General features: G+C 41.4%; 1 protein-coding gene and 1 long non-coding RNA gene across 6 annotated transcripts in view; one reads left to right on the top strand and one right to left on the bottom strand.

The window, feature by feature from the left end:
* Positions 1 to 1,909, top strand: part of CFI (complement factor I) — a 48,815-nt gene extending 46,906 nt beyond the window's left edge. Inside the window, exon 14 of the mRNA XM_037830454.1 lies at positions 1,260 to 1,909. Coding sequence (XP_037686382.1) covers positions 1,260 to 1,477 — 218 coding nt within the window. The 3' untranslated portion in view covers positions 1,478 to 1,909. The remainder of the gene's footprint in view (positions 1 to 1,259) is intronic.
* Positions 1 to 20,641, bottom strand: part of LOC119529764 — a 73,436-nt gene that overhangs the window by 48,224 nt on the left and 4,571 nt on the right. The window lies entirely within an intron of this gene.

The raw sequence follows: 20,641 nt of genomic DNA, 5'->3' as shown, positions 1-20,641 counted from the left end.
GTCCCGTCCTCTTAATTGAAGTTCCCTCATGCTAATGCTAATAGGAAAGACCTTTCTTAAGTGATTATGTAGCAATTTAGCAAGGTGATTAAGAGCACAGACTCTGCCTGGGTTTGTATCCCAGTTTTCATCAGTTGCTAGTCATGTCACCTTGAGCAAGTTTCCTCATCTGCAAAACTGGAAATCTTAATAGATGAGGGAGCTGAGATACAGAGCAGTTACGTAATTTGCACAAAGTCTTGCAGGCAAGAAAGGGTGTGTCCAGGATCAAAACTAAACTCCTTATAAATAGAAATCCAAGCTATCTCATTTTAAAAGCCATCTTTAGAAGTAAATTCTCTCTCCTCAGATATCACATTGCATCTCTTATGTCTTCTACTGTCTCCCTTTACATCACTGATACTAATGCCCCCACCTAACAGAACTACAGCAGTTCCTACTTTTGGTGGTGCCCAAAGGCAGGGTATCAGTTAACCTGGGTAGTACATTTAGGATACTTTCTTGAAACCATTTATAAACAGTGCATTGCTGAAGAAGGCAGATTTATTGACATCCTATAACTTCTTAGATACAGTGAAGTAAAAATCTTGGAAAGTCATAGGAATGAGAAGAAAGTAAACGGACCACTCCATGGCCTCTCCGTATGTTGAAATGGAGTGCGAGATTACAGTGGACAAGAGGAGAAAATGGCACAAAATCTGCTAGAAGGCAATATCACAGTTAAGAGCACAAGTTCTAAGGTTGGCTGTCTGGGTTCAAGTCCGAGCTCTGCCACTTATTAGCTGTGTGACCTTGGACAAATTAATTAACCTCTTAACCTCTCTGTGCCTTCTTTGCCTCATGTGTAAAATAGGGATAATGATGATACCTACCTCATAGGGTTGTAGTGAGGATTAAAACCATGAACAGTTAAAACATATTAAGGAATCAGTAAGCATTAGGTATTACTATTATTTTTCCATTCAATTTTGATTGCTACTTTGCCATCTCACCCCAATTTATAGTTGCATAAAGTAGAGGGAGCAGAAAGAACACTGGCTAAACTTGAGGAATGAGTAGAAGGCATATCAAGTATTCCCCAGCTTGTCTCTTTCCAATTCCATGGTCCCAGAAGGGGCCTGTGACAAGGGAGAAGATACACTATTTTGTAAGAAAGCGTAAGTGGTTAGATGCTTTAGTGGGGGAGGTAGCATGAGGGCATGGTGGCTTTGACAAATGGCAGTAAATGTGTGATTTTACTTTTCCCTTTTCTTTCTCAGGTACAGATGATGGTTCCATCGATGCCTGTAAAGGGGACTCCGGAGGCCCTTTAGTCTGTACAGATGTTAACAATGTGACTTATGTTTGGGGTATTGTGAGTTGGGGTGAAAACTGTGGAGAAAAAGAGTTCCCAGGTGTTTACACCAAAGTGGCCAATTATTTTGACTGGATTAGCAACCATGTGGGAAGGTCTCTTATTTCTCAGCACAATGTATAAAACTGTGATCTCCTTCTCCTCCTACTCTTCTATTAGAGTTCCATTTTAATTGAAATGAAAGAGTGTGTAAGTAATACTTCTCTGGGTAAAAACAATGAAGCAAATTTTATTGGATACTTTCCCAGGTCTCTAAAATTGCTACTTTGGAATCTTGCCGTATAACCCGCAGATAGAAACTTTCGGCAGGCATACAAATTTTATTTACCGGAAAAATTGATTAAATTATCTCTCTGTACAAAAGCGATGTATTGACTATACTAAAGGTTTGGCTAGTGAATGAATCTGGAGTCAGATTAGCTTGGGTTCAAACCCCAGCTCTCCCACCTACTAACTGCTTGACCCTGGGTGATTTGTTTTCTTAGTGTCTCATTTTTTCATCTGTAAAATGGAAACTGGAATTTCGTGAAAATAAAACTACATACTTACTAAAAATGTGTGACCTCGTACCTGTCACAGGGTAATGACTGACCTCACAGGTCTTGTTCCATTTCTCTGCCTCTTTAAGTATTAAACTTCCTAAAAAATTTGTCTTCACTTCCTAAGTTCTTGAGTTCTCCTTGATCTTCTCTCTAAACCACTCCATGGATACTTTAACAGGACCAGTGACCTCCATGATGTCATATCTCACAGTCACTTAACTGTTCTCACTTTCTCTAATCCCCAGTAGCATCAGACACAGCTCACCACTCATGACCATACACTCCCTCCCTCACCTCCACCCTGTGCCTCGTCAGCTGCCTCCCGGCTTAACCTCTTTCTCAGCCGCTTCCTCCTAGCCACTTCCCTCACCAATGTGATGCCAATGACTCACAAATCCCTATCTCCAGCCCTTCCTAGAACTCCAGACCAGTATACCCCACTCAGCTATTGACATCTCCATCTGGCTAATAGCATTTCAAAACAAACATGGCCAATCCACAACTCTTTTTTATTTTTGTTTTTTTTAAGCAGTTTTATTGAGATATAGTCACGTACCATACAATCAACCACAGTGTACAATTGTTCGCAGTATCACCATATAGTTGTGCACACATCACAATCATCCCTTGAGCATATTCATTACTCAAAAGAATTAAAATAAGAATAAAATAAAAGTAAAAAGGAACACACAAAACATCCCATACCCCCATTCATTCATATTATTCAAGGTTTTCACAATTACACATTCACACCACATAAGCTACAGAGTTATGCAATCATCTTTAAGAATCAAGGCTACTGGCCAACCCACAACTCTTGATTACCTCCCTATAATCCAGCTCCTCCCCAGCTCAGTAAATGACACTGCCATCCACTTAGGGCTTCTCTGTGGAACCAATGTATAGCAGACACCCAGTCACTCACTATCATGTCACCCTGCTTTAAGCATAGCACTTGTCACACCACCCAACATATCCTATTTTTGTTTGTTTAGTTTGTTTATTGTCTACCTCTTCCCCATGCTGCCCCTCCATCCCCCCTACAATATAAGAGACATGAAATGAGAGACGTTGTCTGTCTTCTTTCTCTTGTACCCCTAGCACTTGGTTCACAGAAGATGCTCAGTAAGTTAACATTAGTGACTTATCTTTTTAAAAGCACAGCTGTCATCATCCTGAAGACAGGTTTATTTTTCTCATAAATGTTACCTTCAATATGGTTTCTGGGTCCAGTCTTGGAAAGAGCCCAGTTGTTTTAATAACAGAAATACCATTACTACATATATTCTCAAACCATCTGCTGCCCAGATTTTTTACTTCTTTTGCCATCCAGTACAGGAGAGTTATCGGATTATTGCATTGCTATGTAAGAACCAACCCCAGAATGGCAGCTTAAATGACAATCATTTATTATTTTGCTGAAGAATCTGGGGGTTGACTGGACTCAGCAGAGCAGTTCTCATTCTGGTTTCTCATGCAGTTGCAGCCAGAAAACACTGGGGCAGGGGGCATCCTGGAGGCTTCTTCACTCACATGGGCTGGGAAGACTCCAACAGCTGGGGCTCCGCAGTCATCTCTCTCTGTGTGGTCTCTCCACACGGGTCTCAACATGGTTATGCCAGTTTGAATGTATTATGTCCCCCAAACGCCATTATCTTTGATGTAATCTTGTATGGGCAGACGTTATCAGGGTTGATCAGATTGTAATTCTTTGAGTGCTTCTACGGAATGCACCCCACCCAGCTGTGGGTGATGACTCCGATTGGATAATTTCCATGGAGGTGTTGCTCCACCCATCCAGGGTGGGTTTAAGTTGATCAGTGGAGCCATATAAATGAGCTGACATAACAGAAGGAACTCAGTGCAGCTGTGAGTGACATTTTGGAGACGAGCAAGCTTGCTAGAGAGGAACATCCCAGGAGAAAGCCATTTTGCAACCAGAACTTTGGAGCAGACGCCAGCCACGTGCCTTCCCAGCTAACAGAGGTTTCCCGGACGCCATTGGCCATCCTCCAGTGAAGTTACCCAATTACTGATGTGTTACCTTGGACACTTTATGGCCTTAAGACTGTAACTGTGTAGCCAAATAAACCCCCTTTTTATAAAAGCCAATCCATCTCTGGTGTTTTGCATTCTGCAGCATTAGCAAATTAGAATAGATTTTGGTACCAGAGAAGTGGGGTGCTTTTGCTGCTGAGTTCACAAATACCAAACATGTTGGAACAGCTTTTCAAATGGATAAGGGGAAGATTCTGGAAGAACTGTGAGGAGCTTGATAGAAAAGGCCAAAACTGCTTTAAAGAGACTGTTCATGGAAATATGGACTCTAAAGATACTTCTGATGAGGACTTGAGCAGAAATGATGAATGTGTTGTTGGGAACTGGAAGAAAGGCGATCCTTGTTTTAAAGTGGCAAAGAATTTGGCAAAATTTAGTCCTGGTGTCAGATGGAAAGAAGAATTTGAAAGTGACAACCTGGATTACTTAGCTGAGGAGATCTCCAGACTACATGTGGTGGAGGTACCCTGGCTTCTTCTTGCAGCTTATAGTAAAATGTGAGCAGAGAGAGATAAACTTAGAACTGAACTCTTGGGTTCAAAGAAACCAGAAGCCGATAGCTTGGAAAATTACGAGCTTCCAGGGGGTGGAATCCCAGAAGCTACAGCCCAACGTGAGGATGTAACCAAACATGGAACCCAGCTGCCATTTCAGTACAAGCCAAGATTGGAGATGGAATTATCCAGAAAGGATTTGTGGAAAGTCCTATTGTCCGATGGCTTTGACCCCTGCATGCTTCATGAGAAGCCAACAGAATTTTTGTGAGATCTTTACAGACAGAGCCATTGCCAGTCTGGACTGGAGGAGACAGACAAGGAACAAACTGAAGGAAAAATTTCTTCAAAGACAGAGCCATGGAGGTTGAGGTCTGGAGTCAAGAGGTCTTGGGCTGGGAGAGCGGAGCAGCCCACACTCATGGAAAGGGTGAGTTTGCCCTGGAGGTCGACGGTGGACCTTCCGCCTCGATGCTCAGGAAACGTCCTGCCACCCCAAGCCCCAAAGAGGGTGGAGCACGTTCCCAAGGAATTGGGGAGAGCCTGGCTGCCACCCCACTGTTCTGAAGGGGTTGAGCATGTGCCCCGGAGATGGAAGGGAATCTGGGTGCTGCCCTGATGTTTGAGGAGGGTGAGGCCGAGAAGGTGGTCTCCCCAATGTGTGGATATGTTGGAGCACTCACCCAAGTGTTTGGAGAGGAAAGGGCTGCCACAAAGGCCCTTAGGAAGTGTTAGACTCCTGCTCTCTCAAGCCCCAAGGATGCAACGTCGTTCTGTAAATGACTCTCAGACTTTGAAATCTAATGGAGTTTGTCCTGCAGGTTTTAGGAACTGTTTTGGTTCTGTTAACCCTGTTTTCCTTACTGTTTCTCCTTATGGCAATGGGAATGTTTATCCTATGAATGTCCCTCCTTTGTATATTGGAAGCATATAACTTGTTCTAAGTTCACAGATCCAAAGCTAAAGGAGAATTATGCCTTAGGACTTACCATGTCTGTAACTAATTTTGATGGGATCTGGTACTTAACTTTTGTTACTGAAACGATATAAGTTTCTGTGATATTGTTGTGGGATGAAATGTATTTTGTATATGGAAAGATAATGTCATTTTGGGGTCCAGGGGGTGGAATGAGCCAGTTTGAATGTATTATGTCCCCCAAATGCCATTATCTTTGATGTAATCTTGTATGGGCAGATGTTATCAGGGTTGATCAGATTGTACTTCTTTGAGTGTTTCTATGGACTGCGCCCCACCCAGCTGTGGGTGATGACTCTGATTGGATAATTTCCATGGAGATGTTGCTCTACCCATCCAGGGTGGGTTTAAGTTGATCAGTGGAGCCATATAAATGAGCTGACATAACAGAAGGAACTCAGTGCAGCTGTGAGTGACATTTTGGAGAGGAGCAAGCTTGCTAGAGAGGAACATCCCAGGAGAAAGCCATTTTGCAACCAGAACTTTGGAGCAGACGCCAGCCACGTGCCTTCCCAGCTAACAGAGGTTTTCTGGACGCCATTGGCCATACTCTAGTGAAGTTATCCGATTACTGATGTGTTACCTTGGACACTTTATGGCCTTAAGACTGTAACTGTGTAGCCAAATAAACCCCCTTTTTATAAAAGCCAATCCGTCTCTGGTGTTTTGCATTCTGCAGCATCAGCAAATTAGAATAATGGTAGACTTGGGGTGGCCAGAATTCTTTTACAGCTGCTGACAAACGGTCCCCAAAGAACTGACAGCAACTTCACAGCCTTTCTTTTTTTTTTTTTAATCTTCATTTTATTGAGATATATTCACATACCACGCAGTCATACAAAACAAATCGTATTCGATTGTTCACAGTACCATTACATAGTTGTACATTCATCACCCAAATCAATCCCTGACACCTTCATTAGCACACACACAAGAATAACAAGAATAATAATTAGAGTGAAAAAGAGCAATTGAAGTAAAAAAGAACACTGGGTACCTTTGTCTGTTTGTTTCCTTCCCCTATTTTTCTACTCATCCATCCATAAACTAGACAAAGTGGAGTGTGGTCCTTATGGCTTTCCCAATCCCATTGTCACCCCTCATAAGCTACATTTTCATACAACTGTCTTCGAGATTCATGGGTTCTGGGTTGTAGTTTGATAGTTTCAGGTATCCACCACCAGCTACCCCAATTCTTTAGAACCTAAAAAGGGTTGTCTAAAGCATGCGTAAGAGTGCCCACCAGAGTGACCTCTCGGCTCCTTTTGGAATCTCTCTGCTACTGAAGCTTATTTCATTTCCTTTCACATCCCCCTTTTGGTCAACAAGATGTTCTCCGTCCCACGATGCCAGGTCTACATTCCTCCCCGGGAGTCATATTCCACGTTGCCAGGGAGATTCACTCCCCTGGGTGTCTGATCCCACATAGGGGGGAGGGCAGTGATTTCACCTTTCAAGTTGTCTTAGCTAGAGAGAGAGGGCCACATATGAGCAACAAAGAGGCATTTGGGAGGAGGCTCTTAGGCACAAATATAGGGAGGCCTAGCCTCTCCTTTGCAGCAACCGTCTTCCCAAGGGTAAAACCTATGGTAGAGGGCTCAACCCATGAAACCACCAGTCCCCTATGTCTGTGGTCATGTTAGCAACCATGGAGGTGGGGTAGGCCAATACCCCTGCATTCTCCACAGGCTCCTCAAGGGGGCACTGCATCTTTTTTTCCTTGTTTTTCTTTTTTTTTTTTTAACTTTCCCTTCTTTTTTAAATCAACTGTATGAAAAAAAAGTAAAAAAGAAAACAAACATACAATAAAAGAACATTTCAAAGAGACCATAACAACGGAGTAAGAAAAAGACAACTAACCTAAGATAACTGCTTAACTTCCAACATGTTCCTACTTTACCCCAAGAAAGTTACCTAATATAGCAACATTTCTGTGAACCTGTTCCTACTATATCCATCAAAAATTAACAGACCATAGTCATTCCTGGGCATCCCCAGAACGTTAAATAGCTTATCTGTTCTTCTTGGATTACTGTTCCCCCTTCCTTAATTGCTCTCTATTGCTAGTTCCCCTACATTCTACATTATAAACCATTTGTTTTACATTTTTCAAAGTTCACATTAGTGGTAGCATATAATATTTCTCTTTTTGTGCGCGGCTTATTTCGCTCAGCATTATGTCTTCAAGGTTCATCCATGTTGTCATGTTTCACGAGATCATTCCTTTTTACTGCCGCGTAGTATTCCATCGTGTGTATATACCACATTTTATTTATCCACTCAACTGTTGAAGGACATTTGGGTTGTTTCCATCTCTTGGCAATTGTGAATAATGCTGCTATGAACATTGGCGTGCAGATATCTGTTCGTGTCACTGCTTTCCGATCTTCCGGGTATATACCGAGAAGTGCAATCGCTGGATCGAATGGTAACTCTATATCTAGTTTTCTAAGGAACTGCCAGACTGACTTCCAGAGTGGCTGAACCATTATACAGTCCCACCAACAATGAATAAGAGTTCCAATTTCTCCACATCCCCTCCAGCATTTGTAGTTTCCTGTTTGTTCAATGACAGCCATTCTAATCGGTGTTAGATGGTATCTCATTGTGGTCTTAATTTGCATCTCTCTAATAGCTAGTGAAGCTGAACATTTTTTCATGTTTCTTGCCCATTTGTATTTCCTCTTCAGAGAACTCTCTTTTCATAGCTTTTGCCCATTTTATAACTGGGCTCTCTGTATTATTGTCATTGAGTTGTAGGATTTCTTTGTATATGCAAGATATCAGTCTTTTGTCAGATACATGGTTTCCAAAATTTTTTTCCCATTGACTTGGCTGCCTCTTTACCTTTTTGAGAAATTCCTTTGACGTGCAGAAACTTCTGAGCTTCAGGAGTTCCCATTTATCTATTTTTTCTTTTGTTGCTTGTGCTTTGGGTGTAAGTCTAGGAAGTGGCCGCCTAATACAAGGTCTTGAAGATGTTTTCCTACATTATCTTCTAGGAGTTTTATGGTACTTTCTTTTATATTGAGATCTTTGGTCCATTTAGAGTTAATTTTTGTGTAGGGTGTCAGGCAGGGGTCCTCTTTCATTCTTTTGGATATGGATATCCAACTCTCCCAGCCCCATTTGTTGAAAAGACCATTATGACTCAGTGCAGTGACTTTGGGGGCCTTATCAAAGATCAGTCGGCCATAGATCTGGGGGTCTATCTCTGAATTCTCAATTCAATTCCATTGATCTATATGTCTATCTTTCTGCCACTATCATGCTGTTTTGGCAACTGTGGCTTTATAATAAGCTTCAAAGTCAGGGAGTGTAAGTCCTCCCACTTCATTTTTCTTTTTTAGAGTGTCTTTAGCAATTCGAGGCATCTTCCCTTTCCAAATAAATTTGATAACTAGCTTTTCCAAGTCTGCAAAGTAGGTTGTTGGAATTTTGATTGGGATTGCATTGAATCTGTAGATGAGTTTGGGTAGAATTGACATCTTAATGACATTTAGTCTTCCTATCCATGAACATGGAATATTTTTCCATCTTTTAAGGTCCCCTTCTATTTCTTTTAGTAGAGTTATGTAGTTTTCTTTGTATAGGTCTTTTACATCTTTGGTTAAGTTGATTCCCAGGTACTTGATTTTTTTAGTTGCTATTGAAAATGGTATCTTTTTCTTGAGTGTCTCTTCAGTTTGTTCATTTCTAGCATATAGAAACATTACTGACTTATGTGCATTAATCTTGTATCCCGCTACTTTGCTAAATTTGTTTATTAGATCTAGTAGCTGCATCGTCGATTTCTCAGGGTTTTCTAGATATAAGATCATATCATCTGCAAACAATGACAGTTTTACTTCTTCTTTTCCAATTTGGATGCCTTTTATTTCTTTGTCTTGCCGGATTGCCCTGGCTAGCACCTCCAGGACAATGTTGAATAACAGTGGTGACAGCGGGCATCCTTGTCTTGTTCCTGATCTTAGAGGGAAGGCTTTCAGTCTCTCACCATTGAGTACTATGCTGGCTGTGGGTTTTTCATATATGCCCTTTATCATATTGAGGAAGTTTCCTTCAATTCCTACCTTTTGAAGTGTTTTTATCAAAAAGGGATGTTGGATTTTGTCAAATGCTTTTTCAGCATCTATTGAGATGATCAATTGATTTTTCCCTTTTGACTTGTTAATGTGTTGTAATACATTGATTGATTTTCTTATGTTGAACCATCCTTGCATGCCTGGAATGAACCCCACTTGGTCATGGTGTATGATTTTTTAATGTGTCTTTGGATTTGATTTGCAAGTATTTTGTTGAGGATTTTTGCATCTATATTCATTAGGGAGATTGGCCGGTAGTTTTCCTTTTTTGTAGCATCTTTGCCTGGTTTTGGTATTAGATTGATGTTAGCTTCATAAAATGAGTTAGGTAGTATTCCATTTTCTTCAATGTTTTGAAAGAGTTTGAGTAAGATTGGTGTCAGTTCTTTCTGGAAAGTTTGGTAGAATTCCCCTGTGAAGCCATCTGGCCCTGGACATTTATTTGTGGAAAGATTTTTGATGACTGATTGGATCTCTTTGCTTGTGATGGGTTGATTGAAGTCTTCTATTTCTTCTCTGGTCAGTCTAGGTTGTTCATATGTTTCCAGGAAATTGTCCATTTCTTCCACATTATCCAGTTTGTTGCCATACAGTTTTTCATAGTATCCTCTTATAATTTTTTTAATTTCTTCAGGATCTGCAGTTATGTCACCTTTTTCATTCATTATTTTGTTTATATGGGTCTTCTCTCTTTTTGATTTTGTCAGTCTAGCTAGGGGCTTGTCAATCTTGTTGATCTTCTCAAAGAACCAACTTTTGGTGATATTTATCCTCTCTATTGTTTTTTTGTTCTCTATGTCATTTATTTCTGCTTAATCCTTGTTATTTCTTTTCTTCTACTTGGTTTAGGATTGGTTTGCTGTTCATTTTCTAGCTTCTTCAGTTGATCCATTAGTTCTTTGATTTTGGCTCTTTCTTCCTTTTTAATATATGCGTTTAGTGCTATAAATTTCCCCCTTAGCACTGCTTTTGCTGCATCCCATAAGTTTTGCTATGTTGTGTTCTCATTTTCATTCGTCTCTATATATTTAGCAATTTCTCTTGCTATTTCTTCGTTAACCCACTGATTGTTTAGGAGTGTGTTGTTTAACCTCCAGGTATTTGTGAATTTTCTAAGTCTCTGATGGTTATTGACTTCTAATTGTATTCCATTGTGGTCAGAGAACGTGCTTTGAATAATTTCAATCTTTCTAAATTTATTGAGGCTTGTTTTATGTCCCAGCATATGATCTATTCTGGAGAAAGTTCCATGAGCACTAGAAAAGTATGTGTATCCTGGTGATTTGGGATGTAATGTCCTGTATATGTCTGTTAAATCTAATTCATTTGTCAGATTGTTTAGGTTTTCAGTTTCCTTATTGGTCTTCTGTCTAGTTGATCTATCTATAGGAGAGAGTGATGTGTTGAAGACTCCCACAATTATTGTGGAAACATCAATTGCTTCCTTTAGTTTTGCCAGTGTTTCTCTCATGTATTTTGTGGCACCTTGATTGGGTGCATAGACATTTACGATTGTTATTTATTCTTGTTGAATTGCCCCTTTTATTACTATGTAGTGGCCTTCTTTGTCTCTCAAAACATCCCTGCATTTAAAGTCTATTTTATCTGAGATTAATATTGCTACACCTGCTTTCTTTTGCCTGTAGCTTGCATGAAATATTTTTTTCCATCCTTTCACTTTCAGTTTCTTTGTGTCCCTGTGTCTAAGATGAGTCTCTTGTATGCAACATATTGATGGTTCATTTTTTTTTGATCCATTCTGCGAATCTGTATCTTTTAATTGGGGAGTTTAATCCATTTACATTCAACGTTAAAACCGTGAAGGCATTTCTTTGAATCAGCCATCTTATCCTTTGGTTTATGTTTGTCATATTTTTGCCCTCTCTATTAATATCCTTTATTGTACCCATACCGAATCTCTTTAGTACTGAACCTTTCTGCAAGTCTCTCTGTCCTTTCTTTGTTTCTCTGTCTGTAGGGCTCTCTTTATTATCTCCAGTAGGGCAGGTCTCTTGTTAGCAAATTCTCTCAGCATTTGTTTGTCTGTGAAAAATTTAAGCTCTCCCTCAAATTTGAAGGAGAGCTTTGCTGGATAAAGTATTCTTGGCTGGAAATTCCTCTCACTCAGAATTTTAAATATATCATGCCACTGCCTTCTTGCCTCCATGGTGGCTGCTGAGTAGTCACTACTTAGTCTTATGCTGTTTCCTTTGTATGTGGTGAATTGCTTTTCTCTTGCTGCTTTCAGAACTTGCTCCTTCTCTTCTGTGTTTGACAGTGTGATCAGAATATGTCTCGGAGTGGGTTTATTTGGATTTATTCTATTTGGAGTTCGCTGAGCATTTATGATTTGTGTATTTATGTTGTTTAGAAGATTTGGGAGGTTTTCCCCAACAATTTCTTTGAATACTCTTCCTAGACCTTTACCCTTTTCTTCCCCTTCTGGAACACCAATGAGTCTTATATTTGGACGTTTCATATTATCTATCATATCCCTGAGGTCCATTTCGATTTTTTCAATTTTTTTTCCCCATTCTTTCTTTTATGCTTTCATTTTCCATTCTGTCATCTTCCAGGTCACTGATTCGTTGTTCAACTTCCTCTAGTCTTGTACTATGAGTGTCCAGAATCTTTTTAATTTGGTCAACAGTTTCTTTAATTTCCATAAGTTCGTCCATTTTTTTATTTAGTCTTGCAATGTCTTCTTTATGCTCTTCTAGGGTCTTCTTGATTTCCTTTGTATCCCGTACTATGGTCTCATTGTTCATCTTTAGTTCTTTGAGTAGCTGCTCTAGGTGCTGTGTCTCTTCTGGTCTTTTGATTTGGGTGCTTGGGCTTGGGTTATCCATATTGTCTGGTTTTTTCATATGCTTTATAATTTTCTGTTGTTTTTGGCCTCGTGGCATTTGCTGAACTCGATAGGGTTCTTTTAGGATTTGTAGACCAATTGAAGTCCTTATCTCTAATTTATCAGATCTACAGCTTCGTGGAGTACACTTTCTCTAACTAACCAGCAGGTGGCGTCCACGAGCCACCTGTTCTCCACAAGCCAGTTCTCCCCTGCTTAGCCTTTTTGGTGAGTGGGGGAGTGAGTCCTGTGGGGTCCAATTGTTGTACCAAGCTGCGTGTGTAGTTGGTGTTGCCTGCCGTGTATATGGGGCATGTTTCTGGGCAGTCAGGGAGGGGGGGTGGCTCTAACAATCAAATCTCCCTGGTGATCCTAGAGTTTTAAAGCTGCTGCAATAGTCTAATCCTTCAGTTCAGTCCTGCCACAGTTTGTCTCTGCCACTGACCCACAAGTCCTTGGTATTGGCGTATGGCTCCTGAGACTTGCAAGTGGGCCCCTCTTCCAGGCTGTGCACCCCGGGTCCTCTGTTGAGGGATGACTGTGCTATGTCACAGGTGAGTGCCGTCCCCCCAGGGCAGTTCTGGGCTGCTGGGCTGTGTAGGGAGGCTCCCAGTCTGCTGAAATGATGGCTGAATGGGGCTTTGTTAATTCACACTGCTCCACCTTCCCAACTCTGGGACAATCAGCTGAGGTTGCAGGGAAGGCTAATGTCCACGCCCAGTTTTGTGGTGCGTGCCTGTTATTTGAAGTGCTTCCGTCACACTGGGTTGTCTGGGGCAGCTCTGGGCTATGGGGCTGGCGATGGGCAGGAGTGTTTCCTGTCCACCAGGATGATGGCTATGAGCGGACACTCCCCTTTTCTTGGGAAGTTGTGGTGTTTAGTGAATTTTCTCAGCCACTGGATTATTGCCTTTTGTCTCAGAGCTCTCTTAGTTCTGCTCTTGTCTTGACCTGCCCAAATTGTAAGTCTTTGAAGCTTTCTGTATTGGGCTTCTTAGAGTAATTGTTTTAGAAAAAGAAAAAAGGATTAAAAAAAAGGGCTCTCCTCAGAGATCTAATGGGTTATTGAAATGCTAAGAGACAAAGCAATTAGGGCCACTAAGGAAAGGTCCACAGGGCAGAGAGATCAGCTTTTCTTCGGGATTTGCATATGCGCCTCAGGGCCTGAGCTCTGCCCTTCCCCTTTCTATGTTCACCAGAACTCCAAAAATCCTCCGCTTTTATTTTGGAGTTTTTCGTGTTGTTTTTTTCTATGCCTGTCTCCTCTCTGCTGGGCTGGCTGCTCTCAGATTCTCTGGTGTCTGGTCTCAGTCTATCTATGGTTGGAGTTTGGATCAGTAGAATAAGTTTCCGATAAGGGCTGCCACTCCAGTTCTCCCTTCTCCTTCCCGGAGCTGACAGCCCCTCCTCCCACGGGACTGAGCCTGGCAGGGAGGGGTGCGGGTCCCCTGGCCACAAAAACTTACAGATTTCACTGATCTCAGCAGTTCCACGTTTTCATGAGTGTTGTATGAAGTATGCCCAAAGTCAGATTGCTCTGTGGTGTCCAGTCCTCGCAGTTCCTGGCTTTCTACTTACTTTCCTGGAGGAGTAACTAAAACATACAGCTCACCAGTCCGCCATCTTGCCCCGCCTCCTTCACGGCCATTTCTTTTTATTTCTTCACAGCCTTTCTAACCTAGTCTTGGAGGTGACACAGCATCCCTTCCGTCAGAAGACAAGCCCAAGTTCAAGGAGAGAGCCTGGCTAGGAGGGGTGTCAAAGAATTTGTGAGCATGTTTTAAAACCACCTTGTCCAGATCTACCAATCCTGGAGCATGTGGCACCTTAAAAGATGTCTGTGTACGAGTTTAAAAAGAGAAAAACACTAACGACCAAAGCTGGAAAACCCAGTACAGGGGTCACCCTCTGCTGATCTAGGAAGTATCACGGCCCTTGGAAGGATCCAGCCAGCCTGCACAGTGACCTGGGACCTGGAGGCTCTGCAGCAGAGTGGACCAGGGTGGTGCCTGAAAGGGGAAGAGCCAGCTTCTCCCTAACAACTCCAGGTGGCAGAGATCATGCACATCAGGAGTGTGGTAGCCTGACTCCAGGGTTCTCCCAATTTAGGGGTCTGTGTCAGGTCCCCGAGTTGCAGACAGCAGAAGCCAATCTAACTGGTTTAGTGGAAAAAGAAACTTATTCAAAGATATAATGCAGTTCACAGAATCTTCAGAAATGCTAGAGACTCTTCCTGAGGCTACCCATTGGAGACTACCCATTTGGGAATAACGCTCCCATTCACCTTGGTGGAGGTGGGATTCCTGCCCTAGGGTTATGCGGATGGCTGAACACACAACACCAATGCTGGACAGAAGAGAGCAACAGCAGTTTATCTGTCACAGACCCAGCCTGGGAGAGGAGGACACTGCATGCCACGCAGGGCAACACAGCACAGGGGTTGCACTTGGCCACAGAGTGAACAACCAGGGGCTGTGGAAGGCAGCTTTTGTATTATCAGGAGGATGGGGTGCCCCCCGGTTCCTATGGGCATATGTGTTTGGTGTCTTTGAAGAATCCCGCTGGATGGCAGGAAACTGAAATCCACTATTCAGGGATAAGCAAGAACTGCACCTGGTCCATTTGATAAGGAGGGTGTTTTGGCTAGGGGACCTCATCCACAGGAGCAGAGTGGGAGGGGAACATTCAAGGCCCCTCCATTTTCTCCCAGATGTCGAGGCAGCACCTCACAATGAACATTAATATCCGAACTTACACCATAAAAGTCCCTTGTAGGAGGGCTCCATCAGACTCCCACACCACTAACTCAGGTCCCAGTCTCCATGTACAGCTGGTCACTGGACACTATGGCTAGACCTCTCCCACCGCTACTTCTGAAAACTAGGCATCTCTGTTGCCCCCTCCACTGTGCTGTACTGCTTCTTCCCCCATTTATTCACTCACTAACTCCCAGTCTCACATCATGCATCTGAGAAGCAGTGCCTAGGACACACATTTGGGCATGATAATTCTCAGATTTATACTTTCAATTCCAGTCACATGTATGGGATGCTTACTTGACATGTCCATTTGGGTATCCAACTTAGCATCACCAAACATGAATTCCTGGTCTTTCCCTCTCCCAAACCAGCTCCTCCCTCAGTCTTTCCCATTTCACTTCATGGCAACCCCATCTTTCCATCTTTCAATTGCTCAGCCAAACACCTTGGCAAGGACTCTTTCTCTCATAACCCACAATCAATAAATCAGCAAATCCTGTAGGCTTTACGTTTAAAATACATGTAGGATCTGATCATGTCTTGCCCTCTCCACTGCTAACACGAGGGGCCTAGCCACCATGGTCCTTCACCTAGAAAAAGGTCTTCCTGCTTCTACCCATCACTCCACCCACAAAGAATCCATTCTTCTACACAGCAGCAAGAATGATTCCTTTAAAACGTAAGTCAAAGAATATTATCTCTCTGCTCAGTGGATCTCAAGTAACTTAATAAAAGCCCAACTCCTCACTCTGGCATACAAGGCCCTACGTTATTTGACCCTCACTACCTCTTTGTCCTTGGCTTCTATTTTATTTCCCCTGGCTTACTCTAAACAAACTGGCCTCCCCATTATTCCCTGAGTACTCCAGACATGTTCCTGCCTCAGAGCTTTTGCACTTTCTATTCCTTCTTCTGGCACCATCTTCCCCAGATATCAGTGTGGCTCCCTCCTCCACCTCCTCTGAGTCTTTTCTCAAATGTTACCTTATCAAGGATCTTCCCTGGCAACACTATTTAAAATTGCAATGCACCCTCTGTACCCCAGCACTCTCTATCCTGCTTTCCCTACTTTATTTTTGTTTCAAAGCACCCGTCACTTCCTAATTATCATATTATTGATTTAGTTTATTGCTTGCTCCCCTGTTCTGGAATGTAAGATCCAGAAGTGCAGAGATTTTGTCTGTTTTGTTCACTGCTATATCTCCAGAACCTAGAACAGTGCCTAATACATGTTGGGAGGTTAATAAACAGGTGTTAAAAGAATGAAAGAACATCTGAGCCTTAGTCAAAAGGCAGGCAGGAAAATGTGTTTCTGACTTTCACCTGGAAAAAACTTGGATTCAAAAGGTTGGAAATCCCCCAAACTCTGGAAGGGGTTCAAAAATGCTGGGCAACCAAAATGTATCAAAGGACCAGTGCCAAAGCCAGATGGACAGAGTAGGCTAACTGCTCTAACAACTTGAATATATTAATCGCTCACACAATAAAAAAAAAAAAAAACTATTGCTCACATCACAATCCAATACAGACGGCTGGTGCTCCATTTAAGGTAGTCATTTAGGGACTTAGGTGCTTTCCATCTTTAACGTGCGGTCTCTAAGGTCACTGCAGAAGAGGAAAGGGGAGCATGAAAAATTGCACCGGGGTTTTATGATCAGGCACAGAAGTAGCAGACATGACTTCCTCCCATATTGCATTGGCCAGAACTCAGTCACATGGCTGAGGAGGACTGGGAATTGGAGTCTTGCATGGTGTCCAAGAAGAGGGGGCCTACAGCTCTCAGTGAGTACTATCATTATCTGCCATATTCCATATTTGAAAATCCTGAAGGATTTTGTATACCCAACATTATATTGATACATTCACTTTTTTTTGATTTCTTAAGATTTTATTTAGACTTTTTTATTTATTAAGATGCTAAGATTTGTAACTATAGTGATTTATATACATTATTTTATTTAATTCTTACTTCAATACATTCACTTTTACAATACATATTTTCATTGTGAGCTACTTCAAATAGTTTGTGGACAAGATATACATAGATGCATATAAATACCTGCATAAGGTAATAAACCTGAGGTGGTCAGGAAAGTTTGAAAGATGAGGTGCTCATTATTCAGATAGATTTACATGTTAAGAGAGCTAAAAATTTAGAAACTATCAAGAAAGGATCAACATATTTGGACATAAAAAATTTTAAAACTTCTCTATGGTTAAGAGACATCACAAAGTTAAGATGCAAGTTGTTTTAGTTTCCTTGACTGCTTAAACAAATAACCATGCAATGGGTTGGCCCAAAATCATATAGTAAGTGGGACAGCTGTGAAAGAACATCTGAAGGAAATAAGACGACCCAGAGATTGGAAGAGTGTAGCTGAAGATGATTCTGAGGAAAGCTGATGGGGGTCCTAAATGCCAGGATGAGTGGATTTTATTCTACAAGTATTAATGATACATTATAGGTTCTTTAAGCCGGCTGAGGAGAAAGGTATAGCTCAAGATAGATATGGCATATCCACAAAACGTGCTATAATTTAATGTTCAAGCTTTTAAGCCTAAGGGCAATGCTGTTAGACCCACAATTTAAACATTTAATTAAATACATATAGTCAAATTATTGGATTGTTTGGAAAGGTCAGATTCTAATTTATGAACAACCCCTTTCTAGGTCCTTCCCACTTCAGGTTTTCTTACAGTCTCTTGCATGGGATGCCTACTTTTTCTATTTTCTCATATGTCTGTAGATTTAAATTTCAATAAATATTTGGAATTCAAGCAATATATCATGTGTCTTCATGTATTTATGGTTAATATTGGAAGTACAATTATGCTATCAGAAAGTCAGCTTTTCTCAGAGAATGTATATTCGAAACATGCTCCACCAGTTTTCTTTCTAAGCAGCACTGATTAGAAAAAAAGGTTCAAGAGAATCTTAATGTGGCTGACTTTAACCAAAGAAAACTCCAAAAACTACTAGAAAAAGTAGTCACTACATAATAGGTCAGTAATACCATCATCAGAAATGAATAAATAATACATGTTAGTTATCAAACCACCAATTTCAAACTTGAGTGGTGCAAAGATATTTTTCTTTGGGATTATAAACATGATACTCTGTATCTAGAGAAAATATTTTTACTGGTACTATACCAAAAAAAGTTATATTTAATTAAACTAGAAAACATGTTCCTCTCCATTAATGTTGCTGTTAGAAATTCTAGGTCAGCCACCAGAAAATCAAAAGGAGCACTGCTAAAATGATTTTGCAAGAAGACTACACATTCAGTTGTATTATTCTTGTTTCCCTGACAACCTGCCAGGCCTTCTTCCCTGTGCGTCTTCATATGGCCTTCTTATCAGGACACCAGTCATTGGATTTAGGGCCCACCCTAATCCAGTATGACCTCAACTCAACTTAATTACATCTGCAAAGACCTTATTTCCAAATCAGGTCACATACACAGGTACTAGGGTGGGGTGGGGCTAGGACTTGGGCCTATCTTTTTGGGGGGCACAATTCAGCCCACTGCAAACACATGAGGTCCTCCTTGGCCTGGCCTTTTTGCCCTCTCCAGCCAGCTCCTCAGCTACACCCTGTGCTCCAGTCATACTGAACAGTTCTTCATTCCCCAGTTGGCTCTTCAAGCCACCGTGCATTTGCTTTTACATTGGCCTGGAAAGTTCTCTCAAAATTCAGATTACATTCACCTCCAGGCAGCCGCCTTTGACACTTCAGGCTGATTTCCTTTCCCAATGCATCTGGCAAACTACATGATGACTTATTTTCCTGTCTCCCCAGTAAGATGGCAAGTCCATGAGGCCAGGGTTAAATACAAGATGGTGGCAGAGCTCCACCTCTCTTGAGCTCTGTTCCCCAACCACCTTCAGGAAAGATCATGCAAATGCACAGCCACTGGACAAAATCTTCTAAAATCAAAATCATTTAGCAACTGTTTCACTGAGCACCCATCATCTGCCAGGAAGAACTCTCTTTTCAGGATTCAAGAGAATGCTGACTTTTCCTATATGCCCTGGTACAAAGAACTTATCAGAGCATATTATGAGTTTGAGAGCCAGTGCAGATGTAATCAAATGATATCCAGAGACAAAAAAAGGTGGTCCATGTTTAGAAACTGACAAAATAGAGAGAATGAAGAAGAAATTAAAAGAAAATATCAAAAAAAAAAAAAATTAAAAAGGAAGGTTAGTCTCTACAAGAGAGTTTAAAGGGAAATAAGTGTGGGTCTCAGTGCTAGTACTAGGCAAAGATTGATGAATCATTATGGCTGGAATTGCTTTAACAAGTGGCATTTATTTTTATCACACTACATCACAGACTGCTGAAGCCATTTAATGGGACATTGGAAGGGACTAAAAAAAATAGAAATGGCCCTCAATTTTGCTGATGTTGTGTTATTGCACAATACACCAGTTTCCAAGTATTCTGAGTTAATTTGAGACATTAAATCCAATAAACTTTGCATTCTTACCTCATTAATACCATCCGTGCTCCATGATCCCTACGTACATCGAAGAGATTAGGGGTTTCTAGTAGAATTAGCTGACTGACTGTTTATTATTGTACTGGGAAGCTTCTTATTGAAAATAAAGCCTGGTCTCAGCCACCCAGAAGATCCCATTCCAACACTCTTATATCACACAGACAAGTATCAGCACAAATAGAGTGTAGTTTATATTTTCTTATAGCTTTGTTTTGATAATATTGACTATAACTACTGTTTCCAATCCCTTCTTTTTTTTCCCGTTCAACTACAATCATGTTTTGTCCCCAAATACTCCATTCAAACTTCTCTTGTGAAATTCATCAATAATGTCCATGTTGCTAAATCCAGTGGTCAATATCCAGTCCTCATCTTCCTCGGTCCCAGCAGAACTGATGGTTTTCTCTTTCTTCAGCACACTGGGGCACCACTGTTTTAGTTCCACTTCTCCTGCATTGCCTGCTGTTTCTCAGTGTCCTTAACTGGGTCTTAGTTCTCTGACCTTCTAAGACGTACACCTTGCTCTGCATCTCTTTCCACACACCTTTAGATGATCTCATCTAGTCTCATGGCTTTAAAAGCCATCTCTATGCTGACAACTTGCAAATTTATTTCTAGGCTTTATACTACCTCAGAACTGCTGACTCAGAATAAGCTTCCCATACTTGATATATCGGAACACGATTTCCTATTTTTTTTCCCCCAGATCTGCTACTTCCACAATCTTCCCCAATTCAATTAGTGAGAACTCTCTATCCTTTCAATTACTTAAGTCAAAACCTTAAAGCCATCCTTGACTCCTCTTTTTTACCGCATATCCCACATTTAATCCATTGGCAAATCCTGTCGGCTCAACCATCAGGCTGTATCTAAAATGTGGCCACTTCTCACATCTTCACTGCTCCCTCACCGGCCAAGCCATGATCACATCTTATTTATCTTAATATAGTGACTTTCTAACTGGCTTCCCAGCTTCAGTTACTGTCCAACTACCGTCTAACCTCAGCACAGTAGCCAAAG

This window comes from Choloepus didactylus, chromosome 3, assembly GCF_015220235.1.
Source record: "Choloepus didactylus isolate mChoDid1 chromosome 3, mChoDid1.pri, whole genome shotgun sequence".
Lineage (NCBI taxonomy): Eukaryota > Metazoa > Chordata > Mammalia > Pilosa > Megalonychidae > Choloepus > Choloepus didactylus.
This window is presented reverse-complemented; position numbering and strand designations above follow the sequence as displayed.